At 50.5% G+C, this 17,449-nt stretch overlaps 1 protein-coding gene across 1 annotated transcript in view; it reads left to right on the top strand.

The window, feature by feature from the left end:
• The first annotated feature begins 7,293 nt into the window (after positions 1-7,293).
• Positions 7,294-17,449, top strand: part of SCARF2 (scavenger receptor class F member 2) — a 47,894-nt gene continuing 37,738 nt past the window's right edge. The window contains exons 1-2 of the mRNA XM_066609957.1: positions 7,294-7,574; positions 13,962-14,020. Of these exons, the coding sequence (XP_066466054.1) occupies positions 7,294-7,574; positions 13,962-14,020 (340 nt within the window). The remainder of the gene's footprint in view (positions 7,575-13,961; positions 14,021-17,449) is intronic.

Raw genomic sequence — 17,449 nt, 5'->3', positions numbered from 1 at the left:
TTTGAAACACAAAATGTGGTGTTTGGGGTTTTCAACAGAAACAAACACCACTGCTCATCCCACTGGGGGGGGGGGGGTCAGCCTGGTCTCTGTGGTCCCAACATCCAAGGAAGAAGCCCAGGGGGGTTGGAGTGAAGTGAGAAGCAGGGCATACAGTTCAGGAGAAGATGTGGCCAGCGGTCTCTGGGCAGGCTGGAGTGCCTCAACATTTCCCTGCAAGGACTGGCCAGCTGTCTATAATAAACTCAAACATGATTTTTACAGCAGTGTTTCTCAAACAGTGGGTGGGGACCCGGTAGGTGGGTCGTGAGCTAATTTCAGGTGGGTCCCCATTCATTTCAAAATTTTATTTTTAATATGTTAGACTTGATGATGCCACTATGGTATGTGACTGCATTTGAGGAAATGTTACAGATCTGTGCTTTCAATATTTTATTTTTAATCAATTAGACTTGATGCTGCCATGATACGTGACTACATTTGGGGAAATGTTACTGACCTGTACTTTTAACAAGTTACTACGTATATTCTTTAAACAATGATAGTAAATGGAACTTAATCCTGGGTCAGATTGCAGCCTAGGAGTGTTAAAAATTTTCCTGCTTGTTGATATCACTTCCAGTTATGGTATCACTCCCAGTGGGTCTTGACAGATTCTCATTCTAAAAAGTGGGTCCCGGTGCTAAATGTCTGAGAGCTTTACACACTATGGGGAGCCAAACCCAATTCTTGCTTGCACTTTGCCTCTGCTTTTGGCTTGGATCTTTTCATTTAAAACTCTTTGTGGTTCTTTGGGAGAGGGGATTTAGATAGATTTTTCCAAGGACGCAGGGAGGTTTTGCTTCGGAATGATCTCTTTATTCAAACAGCAATGCAAAAGGACAAATCATTAGTCAGACACAAACTTAAGGCTTTCACAAAGTTTTGTTTTCTTGCTGCGCTTTCTCCTCTGAAGTTGGACAATATCCACACGAGCCCAATTTGGAAGGCTTGTTTCGCTTTACAGGATTTGCATTACCTTATGCAACACAGGTTAGTTTTAGCAGGCATAGAGGCTCAAAGTCAGACACATCCACAACACCACAGTGACTTATCTTTTTCATTGCAACTTCTGCGAGGATGGAGATTCTGGTAAGAGAAATTAAACCTCAAATCATTTTTTAACACAAAAGTGGAAAAAGAGGTTCAATTGCATCAAACAGACACACACACTCAACATTTTGATTACTACAAGGGTGGACATGGATGTCAAAAGAGCCGACTCACTCTTGGGACTTTGACTGATGGACTTTTTCTAACATTCCAGTTCAAGACCTTTGAATTGAAACACTGTGATGTTTCTCTTTAGAGGAAAAACTCAAATATCAAACAGATTCCATTAGCTTTATCCTCAGTACAACTTATTTGGAAAATGATGGCTTGTAAATATGATTTTGATCCCTATTCTCATGCTATACTCACACTGTGGATGAATCCAGAATTAAAGATAGTAAAGAATCCTTTATGTGGAAACCATGGGCAGACAAATCAATTCTAACTTTTGATCAAATAATTGACCCATACAGGTCCAGCCTATTTATACATGAATTTTTTATACAGGAGTTTGACTCAACACGAATGGCCCCTGCAAATGAGAAGGAATGTGCTGATCCCTGGAGAAGGGGAAAAATGCATCCCTTTAAAATCAGTTTAAAAAAACTGAACAGTCCTTTAACAACAGCCTCCTTAATGAGAGAGAGAGAGAGGGCAGCTGGCTGACAATAAATCAATCCTCTCTCCAGGCAACCCCTCCCTTCCCCCTGAGCAGTGAAAGAAAGGTGATCACTGCATTGGTGAAGGGAGGGGCTGAGTGAAGCTGAGGACTGATTGATGGATTGTCTTCTTAAAGACTCTTATATCACAAAGGTCAGCAAGGCTGTTTTTAAATCACTGGAGCAAGGGAACTTTGTTTTTTAAATGGATTTTACTATAGTGCATTTTTTGCCATTCACCGGAACCCACGTGAATAATGAGGCTCAACCTGTATAGTGATTTTTAAAAACTTTTCTTAGCTTTAAAGATATATATTTTTCACATTTTTATATCACCCTGGGCAGGGCCTAGGAGAGGGGGGTAAAGGGGGTAATTTGTACCCAGGCTCAGGGTCAGAAAGGAGTCAATGAGGGTGGGCAGAATGGGAGCAAAACAGTCAGGGGGAAAGTGGCAACAGCCAGAATAGTCTTTGAAGCCCAGGTCTACCAGTCTTCCCAATGCAGACCTCAGGTCTACCTGCCTGTCTGGTGTCGGCAGCTAGATACCGTAAAACGGAAAAACAAACACACCCCTAAGTTTCCGTAAAATCTTTCAAATATAGAAAATCTTTCAAATATAGAAAATCTTTGTAGGAGATTAGCATCATTGCATTTAGGCTCACACTAGAATGGAAAGTGTCCTGGGTACACCAGTCCTGCAGCGGTGTTGCTGAGCTCCTCTACACTCCTTCATGGTAAGCGGATTCAGAAGCCAAAGAGCAACTGTAACCAGTCAGTTTCCTCCCAGATGTGACACTGTTAAGAAATGTATGCATTCCTGGGTCTGGTGTATATGGTTTATGTCAGTAGTCACCGCCATGTGCCCACAGTAATGTCCCCAGCATCCTGCACGGGCAGTGAGTCTGGGTGAGACTGGAAAATGTAGTCTCTGCTGAGCAGGCAGATAGACCTGAACTCTGCATTGGGAAGATTGGTAGACCTGGGCTCCAGAGACTATTCCAACTGTTGCAACTTTTCTCCTGCCCAATTTGCCTCCATTCTGCCCACCCCCACTGACACCTTCCCCTTTTTTTCACTCCCTCCCTCTTTGGGAAGGGGCCCAAAAGAAACTTTGTGTCCCCTGATAAAATTCCTCTCAGAAGCCTTGGGTATACACAACTGCTCCCCTCCTTTTGCCCTCACAACAACCCTGTGAGGTAGATGAGGCTGAGAGAAACTGACTAGCCCAAGGTCACCCAGAAAGCTTCATGACTGAGGGGGGGGGGTTTGAATCTAGATCTTCCAGGTCTAAGTCCACCTCCCAAACCACTACCCCACCCTGGCAATATGGTTGTATGATTCAGCTAAATGACAATACTTACAATTGGTACATTTGTTAAGGACTAAATTTTGCCCTTCAGCTTTTTCCGCCTCAGAGTCCCCTCCTCTTTTAGAAAATCTTCAGATCAAATGACAAGAAGAAACCCATTATTTTTGTTTATAACTATTATGTCACACAACAAATATGATAATTTAGAGATGTGAAAAATGAGTAAACTTGTTTTATATGGATGATGGCACTAAAAAATATTACCTTAGTGGATCTCAGGTTGTGACTAGTTCAGCAAAGAAATATGCTTTGAGTATATTGGACATCTCCATGTTTGCACAGCAAAGGGATATTTTCTTTGATTTGTATGTTATGGTCTCGTCCAGTGACAACTGGTTTGGGGGAGGAAGTGATTAGCATTATCAAATATTGTATCCAAACATAGATTGACATTTACTGATGTCTATGCAATTCTGAATTATATACCTTTGTCTTGGAGATTGACTGCTGGCCAAAGCAAATGGATCCTTTGTGCCCGTATGACGGCCAAGAGATTGATCATGAACAATCGGAAGGACAAATGCCCACCGTCTATTGTTCAGTGGTTGGACAGCCTCTTGATGCTTTCTAGCTTCGAACAAACGGCCTATAGACATCACTTATGGATGGACATATATGAGAACTTTTGGAAAATAATCCTTGATTCACCCGTTGCCATTGATGAACCGGATGGTAGCTGTAATTACCCCTGGGGGCTGGGGATAAGAATAGGCCTTCAGTTTGGCTGTACTTGTCGTAAGAGGTGACTAAACAGCCACCGGGTAGATGGGACTCATCAGCCTGGGAAGGCAGCTCATCTGAGAGAAGGAAAACTCTGATCCCAAACCTCCACTGCCTTGTGGCTACATCCAGTTATGGAAAAGGCTTCAGGAGTCAACCTCAAGGCAAAATCCGGAACCAGAGTCCCTGAGGCAGTTCATGGCTGAACACAGTCACGTTCTGGCAACTCCTGCGACACCGCTGGAACCAACCGTATTGGCCTCTGCCTTTCCATTGGACCATTTCAGCGATGTGGAGAGGGGGGATTTGCTGCATGGGTAACAGCCTATCCTCCATACCTACTTTACCCAGGCTTCGTGCTCTGGAGAGGACACTCTGTTCCAGAACCACCATTCAGAGCGTGACTCCATAGTCTTCCGAGACTGAAGGATGCCAACTAGCTGTAATGGACGAAGTCAATGATGCCCTTATTGAGCATAAGGCACAGAAGCACACTTTGAAACCCAATTTAGGATAAGACTTTTACAAGATTCACATGCTAGGGTTGCAGCCTTGGACTTATCATGTATCAGGAGAGTTTACAACAATGCCACTCAAATAGCAATGCCACTCAAACAGCACTGTGGGGGCTCACAGGGTGAGTTCCTTCCTCCTGTCTACTTACTGCCTCCATCCCCTTCCCCATGGCTATGACCCACAGGTTCCAGTGCTGCCTGGGGAGCCGCAGGGAGCAAGTCCTCCCCTTTTGCTGTGACAGCCCTTCAGGTGCTTGCTGATGGCCCTTCAGACTGCCTTTTGTCTTCTCTTGTCCAGGCTAAACATGCCAAGCTCTGTTCCCTGTTCCTCACTGGACTCCTTATTTTCCAAACCCCTCACCATTCTACTGGACCCTCACGGACCCCTTTCGAAGCCCCTCACCACCCTAACTGACCTCCTCAGACGCCGCTGTAGCTGATCAGTGTCCTTTAAATGAGATGTACACATTGGATACCCACCACATAGGGCCAGGCCCAAACCAGGGCTGTCACAAGGATGTTCATATGCCCACTGACCCTCCTTGCTTTGCTTTTAAAGCCACCATAATGTCCATAATGTGCCTGCTGAAAGGGAAGAAGGCCATTATGCCTGTCTGTGCTCCTTGGCTCAACCATGTGTTAATTTTGTGTTTCTGCTCCAGGCATTGAAACTGCAGAAGGTTTTGTGGCTGGGGCCAAAAAAGGCTCCCTGATTTGAACACAAAGGAGCCACTTCACACTCCTGGAAGGACATCCTGGAGGGACATTCCATCCTGGAGATGGAAGGAGAGAGGAATGTCGCTGGGAGCCTGCTCCCTGCACTTCATGTGATGCTCTAAGCAACAAGGAAGGTAAACTGACTGGGGTAGACATGGGGCCTCATGTTTTCTGCTTCGGCCTGCATTTTGAAGCGCATCCGACAGACGGGGCTAATGGACTGTATCTGCGTGTAGAACGGCTTGCTCCTCCCTTCCAGTCTGAACACTAATGCGCTAATGTGGCATTTAACATCTGTTGAGCTTGGGCTGCTTTACGTAGAAAGAGGACTTCAAATAAATGTGGAGGCAGACCTCCTGTGTGGGATCTTTGCTGTGCACAAGACAGCCTTGCAGACGTGCCTTCTGAGAAGCAGCTGCTGCAACAGGAACATAGCATGCAGGTTGCATGTTGGCCATCATGAGACAACTGGTTATTCAAGCAGCTGCCTGTCTGGGGCCTCACAACCAACGTCAGGCCCATTGCGCCCACACTAGGAGTATTCCTAAGAAGTGCGGAGAGAGGTGACGGCACCCCTTTCAGGGATCTGCTGAAGTGGTCTTGAGGGGGTGGCACAGCCAGTAATGCAGTCAGGGTGGTAAATTTAGTGAGGGATGCAAGGGAAGCACTTTCTCCAGCTGTGTCTACCCTGCCTAGTGCAACTGCTGGATGCAAGACCAAGCAGCTGGCTGTGCCCAGCTAAAGGAGAGACCCCCTCTTTTGAAGGGGCTGCAGGCTGCTGTTGGTTCAGCCCAGCGTCCTGCTTCCAGCAGCAAACAGTCCAGCCACCAGCTGGTGTAAAAAGCAGCTCACCCCAGCCACCAGTGGTGATCCTGGCAGTTTTCCCACCAGGCACCCCCTCATTAGCAGCCTCCGCAACCCATGCTCTCCATGCTTCGTGAGTGGGTTTGGGGTGCTTGGGTGCCTCACACGGAGCAGCGCTTTTTGAAGGACTCCTGGAGTGGAGGCTCTGCCTCACCTGACTCCCCACACACCACACATCCCTGCCACCCTCTGCCTGTCCATCTTCCTTTTCAAAGGACTCAGGAGAGGAGGCTCTGCCTCACCTGCCACCCCACCCACCGCATGTCCCTGCTTGGAAGGCAGTGGAACTTGTGCCGATCTGGGCTTCCGCAGTTGTCTCCCTCCTATACCCCGGGAAGAAGTCCCACTGAAATTGTGGGACTTACTTCTGTGTAAACAGCCCTGGAAAGGCACTCTTCCCTCCTCCCTGGGGGGGGGGGGTTACATGGAAGCAAGCTCACAGGGGCCTTCCAAGGTCCTGGGTTTCTCCCAGCCTGCTCAGCCCTGAGGCTGCAATCTTATCATCTTATCCACACTTTCCCAGGAGTAATGGGACTCTCAGGCTGCCATCCTATCTGCACTTTCCTGGGAATAACAGCCATTGACTTTAATGCAGTGTTTCTCAAACTGTGGATTGGGACACATTAAGTGGGTCGTGAGCCAATTTCAGGTGGGTCCCCATTCATTTCAATATTTTATTTTTAATATATTAGACTTGATGCTACCCTGGTATGTGACTGCATTTGGGGAAATGTTACTGACCTGTACTTTTAACAAGCTACTATGTATATTCTTTTAACAATGATAGTAAATGGAACTTACTCCGGGGTAAATGTGGGTAGGATTGTAGCCTAGGAATTGTTAAAAATTTTCCTGCTTGATGATGTCACTTCCAGTCATGACATCACTTCTGGTGGGTCCTGACGGATTCTCATTCTAAAAAGTGGGTCCTGGTGCTAAATGTGTGAGAACCACTGCTCTAATGGAACTTTCTTCTGAGTAGACATGCCTAGGATGGGGCTCCCAGGCTCCCATCCTATCCATACTTTCCTGGGAGTAAGCCCCATTGACTCTAAGAGGACTTACTTCTGAGTAGTTATGCCTAGGATGGGGCTCTCAGGCTCCCAGTGTATCCACACTTTCCTGGGAGTAAGCCCCATTGACTCTAATGGGGCTTACTTCTGAGTAGACATGCCTAGGATGGGGCTGTCAGTGAATCCACGCTTTCCTGGGAGTAAGCCCCATTGACTCTAAGAGGACTTACTTCTGAGTAGTTATGCCTAGGATGGGGCTCTCAGGCTCCCAGTGTATCCACGCTTTCCTGGGAGTAAGCCCCATTGACTCTAAGGGGACTTACTTCCGAGTAGACATGCCTAGAATGGGGCGCCCGGCGAGCCCCGAGCGCGGCGGGACTGGCTGCGCAGACGGCGCGCCGGGAGAGGGAGGGGAGAGGCGGGCGGCGTTTCCTGGCTGGCTGGCTGGCTGGCTGGCCGGGCGGCGCTCGCACTGGGCTTCCGGCAGGGCTCCCGCACAGGCAGCCGGAGCAGGCATGGAGAGGCGGCCGAGGGCCGGGGCGCTGCTGCCGCTGCTCCTGCTGCTGGGCTGGGGAGCTGCCCAGGAGCTGAACCCCCGCGGGAGGCACGTCTGCCCGGCGCCCGGGTAAGAGCCGCCCCGTCGCGCAGGGAGCGCCTGCGGAGCTGCGCCGGGGGCTCTCCCGCCCCGGCCAGAGGGGTGCCCCCGGCTCTGCTGCTCGAGCAGTGAGGCTCAGGGGACCCCCACCCTCCAGAGCCCGCACGGGAGACCCCTCCCCCGAAGCCTGGGGGGCGAGACGGGCCGCGGAGGGGAGTCTTCCCTTCCACCCCCTGCCCCATCAGCTTCGGGACGGGGGCGCCGGAGCCCGCCTCGGTGTCTTCGCGGAGGGGCCAGCCAGGGAGGGGGCATGTCCCCCCCCTTTGCCGTCCCCATGCTCTCTCCGGGGGCTCTTCTTCGGGGCTTGGTCTGCTTCCCCCCCCGCGCCCCCCCGGGACCGTCCAGGGTGGAAACACCATCTCTGGTCCCTGCTGGCCCCTCGGGATCTGGAGGCGGGAGGGCTTCCTCCAGCTCCGAGCTGGTCGTGCGCGCAGCCCCCCCCCCCACTGCCGTCAGACTTGCAGCGAGGTCGGGGGGGTGCATGCCGGGCGCCCGTGTAGGGTCCCTGGACGGCCGGCCGGGCTCAGCTCTTGGGACGGCCTCCGGCTCCCCCCCCCTCCAGCCAGAGAATGGGGCCCGTCCCTGCTGTCGAGATGCAGCAGCCCCCCAAGACCCCCACCGCTTCGCCTCCATCGCAGCTTTCCCGATGGGAGTGGGGGGGGGGGTGCGTGCTTTTCAGGGGACCCCCTCTTCAGGAGGCGCCCCCACTCTTTCCAGGAGCTTCAGAGAACAACGAAAGGGGGAGACCCCCCGCGCCGCAGCCCCCTCCCCTCCCTTCCCAGTAACTCAAAACCCGGAGCCTGCCCAGCCCAGCTGTTTTCCATTGAAGCTCTTGCGGGTCGCCCTGCCGGAGGAGAGGAATTTCTGCACCCCCACCCCATCCCCCCCCCGTCCCACAGAAGCGTCTGGCCCCTGTCTTTCCCAGCAAGACCAAGTCTGCTTTGCGATGGAAGAAGCTTGGCAGAAATGGGAGGGGGTTGTGTGCAGAATAGAAGCAATAGCTTTCTTGGGGGGGGCAGGATAGACACCCCCCCCCCACGCACACTAATAAGCAAGTAATGCATTTGGAGACCACTCCCTTGGATTGGGAGGACTGGGGCCCTACAATGTGGTCTTCACCTCTCCATCTCAAACCCCCCCCCCCAGTGAAAATGGTCTCCCTACATTCACAAAGTCATTGGGGGCAGTTGGATCTAATGCAAGGGGGGGCGGAGTTGGAAAGGAGACCCTCCCCATCAGTGTAAAGAGGCTACCATTCTGGGGGAGTGCAGAAAAGCCACTGGGGCCCCAATCCTATCCAGTTGTGCCAGTGGGGTGCATCCTGTGGTGGAGGGGCAGCAACTGGGGCCTTCTCAGGGTATGGGAACATGTGTTCCCTTACCACGGGGCTGCATTGTGGCTGCCTTTCCAGCCAGAGGTGGAAAGTTGGATAGGAGTAGGCCCTAAGTGAGACTAGAGATTGAGGGCCCAGTCCTATTCAACTTTCCAGCACTGGTGCAGCCACAATGCACCCCCAAAGTAAGGGGGCAGATGTTCCCTTACCTTGAGGAGGCTTCTGAGACTGCCTCTCCACCACGGGATGCAGCGCGTGCCCCATTCCAGTGCGCCAGAACTGGAAAATTGGATAGGATTGGGCCCTCAGGCTGCAATCCTATCCACACTTACTTGGGAGAAAGTCCCATTGGCTATAATGGGACGTACTTCTAAGTAGACAGACTAAGTAGACATACTCGTACATAGGATTGGGCTCTTAGCTCCCTAAAACTAAGTGTTTTAGAAAAGAAGGGGGGAAAGCACATTCCTAAGCATAAGTTTCTAAGCTCAGGTTTCAGAGTTGCCTGCATGGCTAGCTGGAATTTCAGGAAGCCAGAATCAGGCTGTAGCCCCACACTGTAAGCCCCATTGAAGTCAGTCTTCCATCCATGTGCTCAGGTGATACATGAGGCAAAAGCAGTCGCAGAATAAATGCTCAGGCTGAGAAACCTCATTGCCCTGTTCTGGTTTGCATCTGCCTTTCTTGGCACAGAGTTTTGATTGGTGCTGAAGGATTTTAGTCTTTGTTCTGGCGCAATCCCTGGGGGTAGCTCTCCTGCAGAAACCCCCCTGGGATGAATGGGAGATGGCAAGAGTATGAGACTCTGTGCAGGAGGTTTCTCCTGGCACTCTGGCTCCTGACTGAGGACCAGGTCAGTTTCCGGATGGGCTGCCTCACCTTCCCTTATGCTGAAGCTGCCCCTGAGGGGAGGGGCACTCATGCCGACCTCTGGATAATGGTTTCATTCAGAGGAACCGCTCTGCTGGGTGCCCCCTCCTCAGATTACAGCTTGCGCATTCCCTCTTATGGAGCAGAAAACCTGAGGCCTCCAGACATGGATTGCTGTGGGTGATGACCCTTTCCTAGCATGGTGCAGGGGGAGGATTGATCTATACTTGGGGGCAGGGGTGGTGGTTTAACTGCTGCATTGCCCAAAATGGGGCTTGAAGAAGCCAACTTGTGGCAGACCAGTTAAACACAACAAAACGTTGTACGACATCTGCAGGTTTTACCGATTGTTGTTGGCAACCTTCAGTCTCGAAAGACTATGGCATGGTTTTACCAGAGTCAAAGAAAATAGATAAAAGTTGCAGTTCTCTGCACACTTTCCTGAAAGTAAACCCCACTGAACACAGTAGGATTTACTTCTGAGTAGACATGCATAGGATTATGCTGTTACAGCCCCAGCCCTAAAGGTGTATGGGGTTGTGCATGGGATGGAGAGAGAGTGGATAAAGGGCAGGTCTTTTCCTTCTTACCCAACACCAGAATAATTTGTCTGGTGGGAGAATTAGAACAGACTAAAGAAAATAGTTCTTTACCCGGCATATAATTAATCTGTGGAAATCCTTGCTCTGGGACATTGGGATGGACATTGGGATGGGACATTGGGATAGTCTTAGATGCCTTTCAAAGGGGTTGGACCAACTGATGGAGGAGAAGTCTGTCACAGGTTACAAGCCATGGTGTCTATAGGCAGCGTAGTCTATCTCTGAAAGCCAGGTGGCAATAGGATGCAGGTAACTTGTGGTCTCATCCGCTCCCTGAGGCATCTGGTGGACCACTGCAAGATGCAGGAAGCTGGACTAGGTAAGCCTTTGGCCGGAACCAGGGAGGCTCCTCTGATGTTCTTATGTGTTCAGGCTTTAACTAAGTCGGCTTGTGGGGCTGAAACCTAGATTTTGTTTGGTGCATAAGGCACAGGAAGTGTTTTAGAATAAACATCTGTGAGTGTGACTAAGCTTGCCACTCCAGCTGCTCACTTTGGAGCCAAGGGTCCAACTCTGATATGACACATTTAGGGTTCTTTTTCTTTCTATGACACATGACTTAAAACAGGGGTGGGTGGTCCAGAACCTGCTGGGATATCTCTGGGTGGTCTGCAGTCAGAATCGGATGCAGAATTCAACCTCTTCCATGTTTCCGACACCCTTGGAAATGTACACTAAACTGAAGGGCTTTGTCTGGTGAGCTGCCCCAGCAGCGTGGGGGTGAGAACCGTAGAGTCACATACTCACCAGGTGACTTTAGTCAAGCCACTCGCCACGCTAGGATCCGTTCCTCCCCCTCCCATCAACAGCATTGGAATGATGGTAATACTGATCTACCTTGCAGGGATGTTGGAAGAATTACTGCGATGATGTATGTGATGCACTAAACTTGCTAAAACACCATGTAAAGAGAGCCAGGATGGGGTTGTCACTGCTGTGGGCTGCATCAGTGACAGATTGTGTAGGGGGCAGTGGATTTGGGGTACCTTTCACCTGAATCTGCCACTGCCACCTTCCTACCTTCCTCCAACACAAACCACAACTGTCAGCTTCCTGCTCACTTGGGCAGGAAGCAGCTCTTTCCCCTCCTTACTGTACTCCTCATGGGCTGCCCTGAAGGACGCCTGGGACTTCTGACATTGTTTACAGGGTCAGTGCAAATGCTGTCTGCGAAGGTGCGGTCCCCGTGCTTCCGGCTTTCACAGTAGTACACATGTTGTTGGCAACCTTCAGTCCCGAAAGATTATGGTATCGCGCTCTGAATGGTGGTTCTGGAACAGCGTCTAGTGTGGCTGAAAAGGCCAATCCAGGAGTGACAATCCCTTCCACACTGGGAGCAAGTGCAGTCTGTCCCTGGTCTGTCTCCCTGGCTATGGGCCTTCCTTCTTTGCCTCTTAGCCTCAGACTGTTGGTCAAGTGTCTCTTCAAACTGGGAAAGGCCATGCTGCACAGCCTGCCTCCAAGCGGGCTGCTCAGAGGCCAGGGTTTCCCACCTGTTGAGGTCTACTCCTAAGGCCTTCAGATCCCTCTTACAGATGTCCTTGTATTGCAGCTGTGGTCTACCTGTAGGGTGCTTTCCTTGCAAGGAGCACAGTAAGGGTTTAAGGGTTTGGGTTTTTTTAATAGTGCGAGATAGCAGACCCAAAGCATCGGGGGTGTTCCAGCTCCTGCCACCCCTAGGTGTGGTTGTGCTGCAATTGGACATTGACCTGGAAAATCTGGTTAAAATCTCTACTTGGCCATGGAGCTTCTTGGGTGGCCTTGGGCCAGTCACTACCTCTCAGCCTAACCTACTTCACAGGGTTGTTGTGAGGAGGGAAGGACCCATGTACTTGATCCCTGAGCTCCTTGGAGTATAAAAATATGGAAAATAAAATTTTAAAAGCTAAGATTATACCATCCTGTCTCTGGCTGCACCATCTGTCTCTGATTGTGGCCTGTAGAGAGTGATTATTAGGGGGTAAAATGCCCCTAGGCAGATATCTAATTTTGCCTTCTGCAGAGCCGGATCTTCTCTGCCAAGGTTCTTTTGAAAAAAGTTTCAGAGGCAACACTTGGGTATTCCTGAAGATGATGAATCCACAAACGCCATAGGAGAAGTCCCACAGCTTTGTGTGTGCCCATCTCTGTCCCCCAGCTGTTTCCGCCCCACTTGAGCCCCAGTGCACGTATAGAACCAACCAGCTATCAAGAGCCACTAAAAGAAACATCATTTGCACTTGTTTATCAGTCCCTTGAGAGGGTTGTCTTTGGACATGGTACAGTCACATTATCATTGCAAGTGCCTCCACCTGCCAAGCCCAGTTGGCTGCATGGCGATTTTGGTAGATTCCCAGAAGTCCAGATGCCCAGAAGCAAAGGCCAGTGAAAGCTGCACTGCCCCCCCCAGGTGACCTGGGCACTTTGAGATCCTAGGAGGCACTCAAGCAGTCCCAGAGATTACTTGGCCTCCTGTTTTGGAGCACCCCTAAGAACCCCTGGGTTTGATGGTGGGGCTCGTCCTCTCTTTTGATACATACAGTATATAAAGACAGAAGCAGCAAAAGAGGCAGCCAGCATAATTCCAGGAGTCGATGGTGTCATTGTGGGCATTACCCAGCAGAAGCCCTTGAAACGAGGCCAGTCCAAGGCAGAGCCTCTTGTGTCATGTGAAATGAGTAATGCTGAACATCGGCATTTTGCTGGTTCTGTGTGTGCCTGCCGCTGAGGCTTGTCCACACGGCCAACCCGTCCCAGGTTGCAGGTTGGTGGGGGCAGGGGCAGTGTGGCTCAGGACGCTGCCTGATGCCCTCTCAGGCCCACCGCCACTACACTACAAAAAGAAAACCCCTTAGCATGCTCCTTAAGCACTGCCGTCAAACTCTGAAGTGAGGGGCATCCAGTTTCAGAAGTCCCACACCTCTGGGTTTGGCAGCCAGGCCTAAGTAGAGGGAGGCAGGGGGGCAAACCCCCCAGGGCCTGGGCTTCCAGAGGGCCCGGGCCATGGCAAAACAAGCTACTCTAACAAAGCAAATTTATTAAAACATAAACTTGTGAAGCTGAGTCTCAGCCTATTCAAGGCTACAGCTTTAAACCCCTTTTAGTGCACTTCTGTTACCCCAATGCATTCTGGAGACTGGGGGAAGGGGGGCAATCGGACATCTTGCCCCAGGCCCAATGCGGATCTGTTGACAGTATCACACAAGGAGTATTAAGGGGGGTGTGTGGAAATGATCTGCTTCTCCAGCTAGTGGGAAGCAGATCATGGCTTCCTCTCCCAGGCATGCCATTGGCATGTGGTCCCCCTGGGGTGGCTGTTGGGGGCCCTGAAGGGGGCCACTGCTGAGGCTGGGTGAGACAGAAGGACCCAAGTGCCCCCAACCATGGCCTATCCATCCATGAGGCCCCCTGTTGCGGGTTGCATCAACGTCAGATTGCCAAGGGGGCAGCAACCTAGCAACGTAGGCCTGTGGTGAGGTTATGGGCTGCCTGAAGGCCACCTTGTCAGGTGAGATTTGAAGGGCCGCTTCTGAGTTGGCAAGAAGGGACTTATGTTGGTCTTTCTTCCTGCAGTTCCACCGGGTCTGTCTGCTGCCCAGGGTGGAGACAGCAAGGCGAGGAGTGTCTGATAGGTAAGAGTGCATTTTCTCTTCCGTTCTTCCTGTCCTGTACAGTCTGGAGGCTACTCAAAATGCAGGCTTCCTCTGTTCTGGTTTGGGGAGAATAGGAGGCTTCTGTTGTGGGTCCTTAGCCAGCTGATTGCTGATGGGCCCCTCTACCAGGGTAACCCACCCACACGCAGTTGCTTTTGGACCTGGTCAGACCTCCAGGTGCATCTGAAGTGGTGCATCTCCTTGTTGCCCTTTGGGGCTGATGGTTGCCCAAACTACTGTGCACAGGCACACATGCCTTTTTACATAGCAGACTTTTGATAAGTAGACTTACGTCTACTGGACTTACGGTGGCTGGTGTGTGATTGTATGAAAACTCCTGCAAGAGCACCATACAGGCCCCAAGCAACTGATGTGTGGGAGTTCTTGTCTGTCTGTCTGTCTGTCTTGTCTGTCTGTCTGTCCCTTTGGTTGTTCAGGTGCAAGGCGAGAGGGAGCCTTGCTGTCCCTCCTTCTAGCCTCTATTGTCCATGGCCAAATGCTTCCCCTTGGCTCTGGAACTTGGCATCCAAAGGTTCCGGCTCAAATGCTTTGTAGCATTTTATAGAGTGGAAAAAAAAGGGGGGAGGTTTGTGAGTTCTCGGGACTTAGAGTCCCAAGGCACTGATGGGAAACTCAAAGAAGCTATTTTTGGATGCTTATTAAATTCACTGCTGTTCCAATTGGCCAAGATACTCTTCCCTTCCTGTGGAGTAATATATCTCTGTGCAGACCCGCAAGCGGCCACAGTGGGCCTCCACGGCAGTCAGTGCGCCCGTGGAAGGGTTCGGGGCTATAGATGGTGGTATTTGGTATTCAATCCATGGGTTGGCCTACAAACCCCCCCCCCCCCAATGTATTTTTCTTGCAAGTGGCTTTCAGTGTGTGATGTTGCTGCCTTCGGAACCAATCTGATATTGTCATTCAAACTTTTTAAAGACTTATTTCTAATTTGTTTTAATATGTTCTTTTTTGTAATAATTATAGTGTGTATTTTTATTGCCGTGAGCTGCTCTGCATTGCTGCCAACACTGCTCATTCACAAACACACATGTGTTCCTACGTGTGTCATGCACACACACCCACACACACAAGAACACAAATTGAAACAAATTGGGGGAGTTAGCAACACTTCTAGAGCAAGAGGTTTTGGGAATGAGTTTTGAGATTGTTGATGTTGATGGGGCAGCTTCCTTATGAGGAAAGGCTACGGCGTTTGGGCCTCTTCAGCCTAGAAAAGAGGCGCCTGAGAGGGGACATGATTGAGACATACAAAATTATGCAGGGGATGGACAGAGTGGATAGAGAGATGCTCTTTACACTCTCACGTAACACCAGAACCAGGGGACATCCACTAAAATTGAGTGTTGGGAGGGTTAGGACAGACAAAAGAAAATATTTCTTTACTCAGCATGTGGTCGGTCTGTGGAACTCCTTGCCACAGGATGTGGTGATGGCGTCTGACCTGGACACCTTTAAAGGGGGATTGGACAAATTTCTGGAGGAGAAATCCATTGTGGGTTACAAGCCATGATGTGTATGCGCAACCTCCTGATTTTAGAAATGGGCTATGTCAGAATGCCAATGCAAGGGAGGGCACCAGGATGAGGTCTCTTGTTTTCTTGTGTGCTCCCTGGGGCATTTGGTGGGCCGCTGTGAGATACAGGAAACTGGACTAGATGGGCCTGTGGCCTGATCCAGTGGGGCTGTTCTTATGTTCTTAAACTACAATTCCCAGGAGGCCGTGCAGGTCTCTTGTTTTCTTGTGTGCTCCCTGGGGCATTTGGTGGGCCGCTGTGAGATACAGGAAGCTGGACTAGATGGGCCTATGGCCTGATCCAGTGGGGCTGTTCTTACGTTCTTATGATGTGGGTGAGTGGTGCAAGCAACCTCAAAATCAGGCTGTTAGTCACCACAAGACTGAGCTTTAAAAAAAAAAAAAAAGATTATCTAATAAGCTAACAAGGGAAGAAAGCAGATTTACTTTCAGTTACATTGCTTAGGACAGTGCTTCCTAAACTTACCAGGGTCACGGTGCCCCGCAACCTCTTTTTCCCGGCTCAGCGGGTGCAACTCTCTTGGATTGTGTGAAATCTTGCACACTTCAAGATGGCAGCACCCAGGAAAGCCAGAAGGAGGGGACACTGGGGACCTCCTGTAGCACACCTCTCAGTGCCCTGAAGAGTGCTGCTGCCTTCCTTTCTCCTAGTGGTTCTTAATTAGCATGACTTTTCCTAATTCAGCCTGACATGCCCCCCTTGCAGAGCAAAGTCTTGCCTGGCTCCTAGAAGTGCCAGCCAGAAACCAAAATGGAGTTAGGTTAAACTGCACGCATGTCTGGGGGGAAGAGAAGACCACATTTACTACAGCATGCAAAAAGAGCAGAAAAGGAAGATACAGTTATATTGTGGCTTCAATTATACGATGTCACTTTTGGCAGAAAACATTTCTTCACTTTAATTTAATCTGTGGAACTCCTTGCCACAGGATGTGGTGATGGCATCTGGCCTAGAGGAGCTTGGACCAATTGATGGGGGGGAAGTCTATCAAAGGTTACAAGTCAGCTTCTGGGTTTTAGATGCAAGGGAGTGGCAACAAGATGCAGGTCTCTTGTTATCCTGTGTGCTCCCCGAGGCATCTGGGGGGGGGGCCACTGCGAGATACAGGAAGTGGGACCAGGTGGGCCCTGGGCCTGATCCAGCAGAGGTTCCTAACCGATCACATGGTGATTGCCCCTCAGTGTGCATTTGCTCTCCCTGGCTATGTCACAAGAAGATGTTGCAGGCCCAGATCCTCTGGGACTCTGTGGGGTAGAAATTCACACCCAAGTATTGCCCTGAGGCTGCTCCCCTTGGAGGGAGGGGGGGCTTTGCTTCTTTATGTTCTGTCTGTATCCTGAAAGACTGAATAACAGACTAATACCGTGCATTCAAAAACCAATAAAACCTTGCTCCTCCTTTGCATGTGTTTAGTGCCGTGGTTGGATGCTCCCGAAACCTTTCTCAAGGGGGAAGAGTAGTTTCCTTGCCAGTCAAAGAGGTAAACGCAATGCCCGGTGTGAACTGCATGCTTGGAAAACGGGTTCTTCTGAGGTGCCTTGCTTGACGCACTTAACACCATGTTTCCAACTCTCATCTAACTTCTGGTTATCTAATCTCTGTGCCTTCCTAGAGCTCTCTGGTGTCCGTCTTGGGCCTTTCTGGAGTCTTCTGCTTCTTTCTTCACCAGTTACGGAGGTTCTGGGCTGGGACTTTGCCCGTGGATGTCAGTTCAAAGATGGCTACTGGCGAAATGTTATTGCGTCATGGCCAAAATGGTTCCCTGGTTCTGGACGGGCTCCTGTTGCTCTGGAGCAAAAGCCTGAACTGCGAATCTGGGAAAGGATGGCCCTGTCTTGTTTGGGGGCTCCCT

The sequence above is a fragment of the Tiliqua scincoides genome, chromosome 14 (genome assembly GCF_035046505.1).
Source record: "Tiliqua scincoides isolate rTilSci1 chromosome 14, rTilSci1.hap2, whole genome shotgun sequence".
NCBI classification, from domain to species: domain Eukaryota; kingdom Metazoa; phylum Chordata; class Lepidosauria; order Squamata; family Scincidae; genus Tiliqua; species Tiliqua scincoides.
Note: the sequence above shows the minus strand (reverse complement) of the source record. Positions and strands in the feature narration are given on the sequence as shown.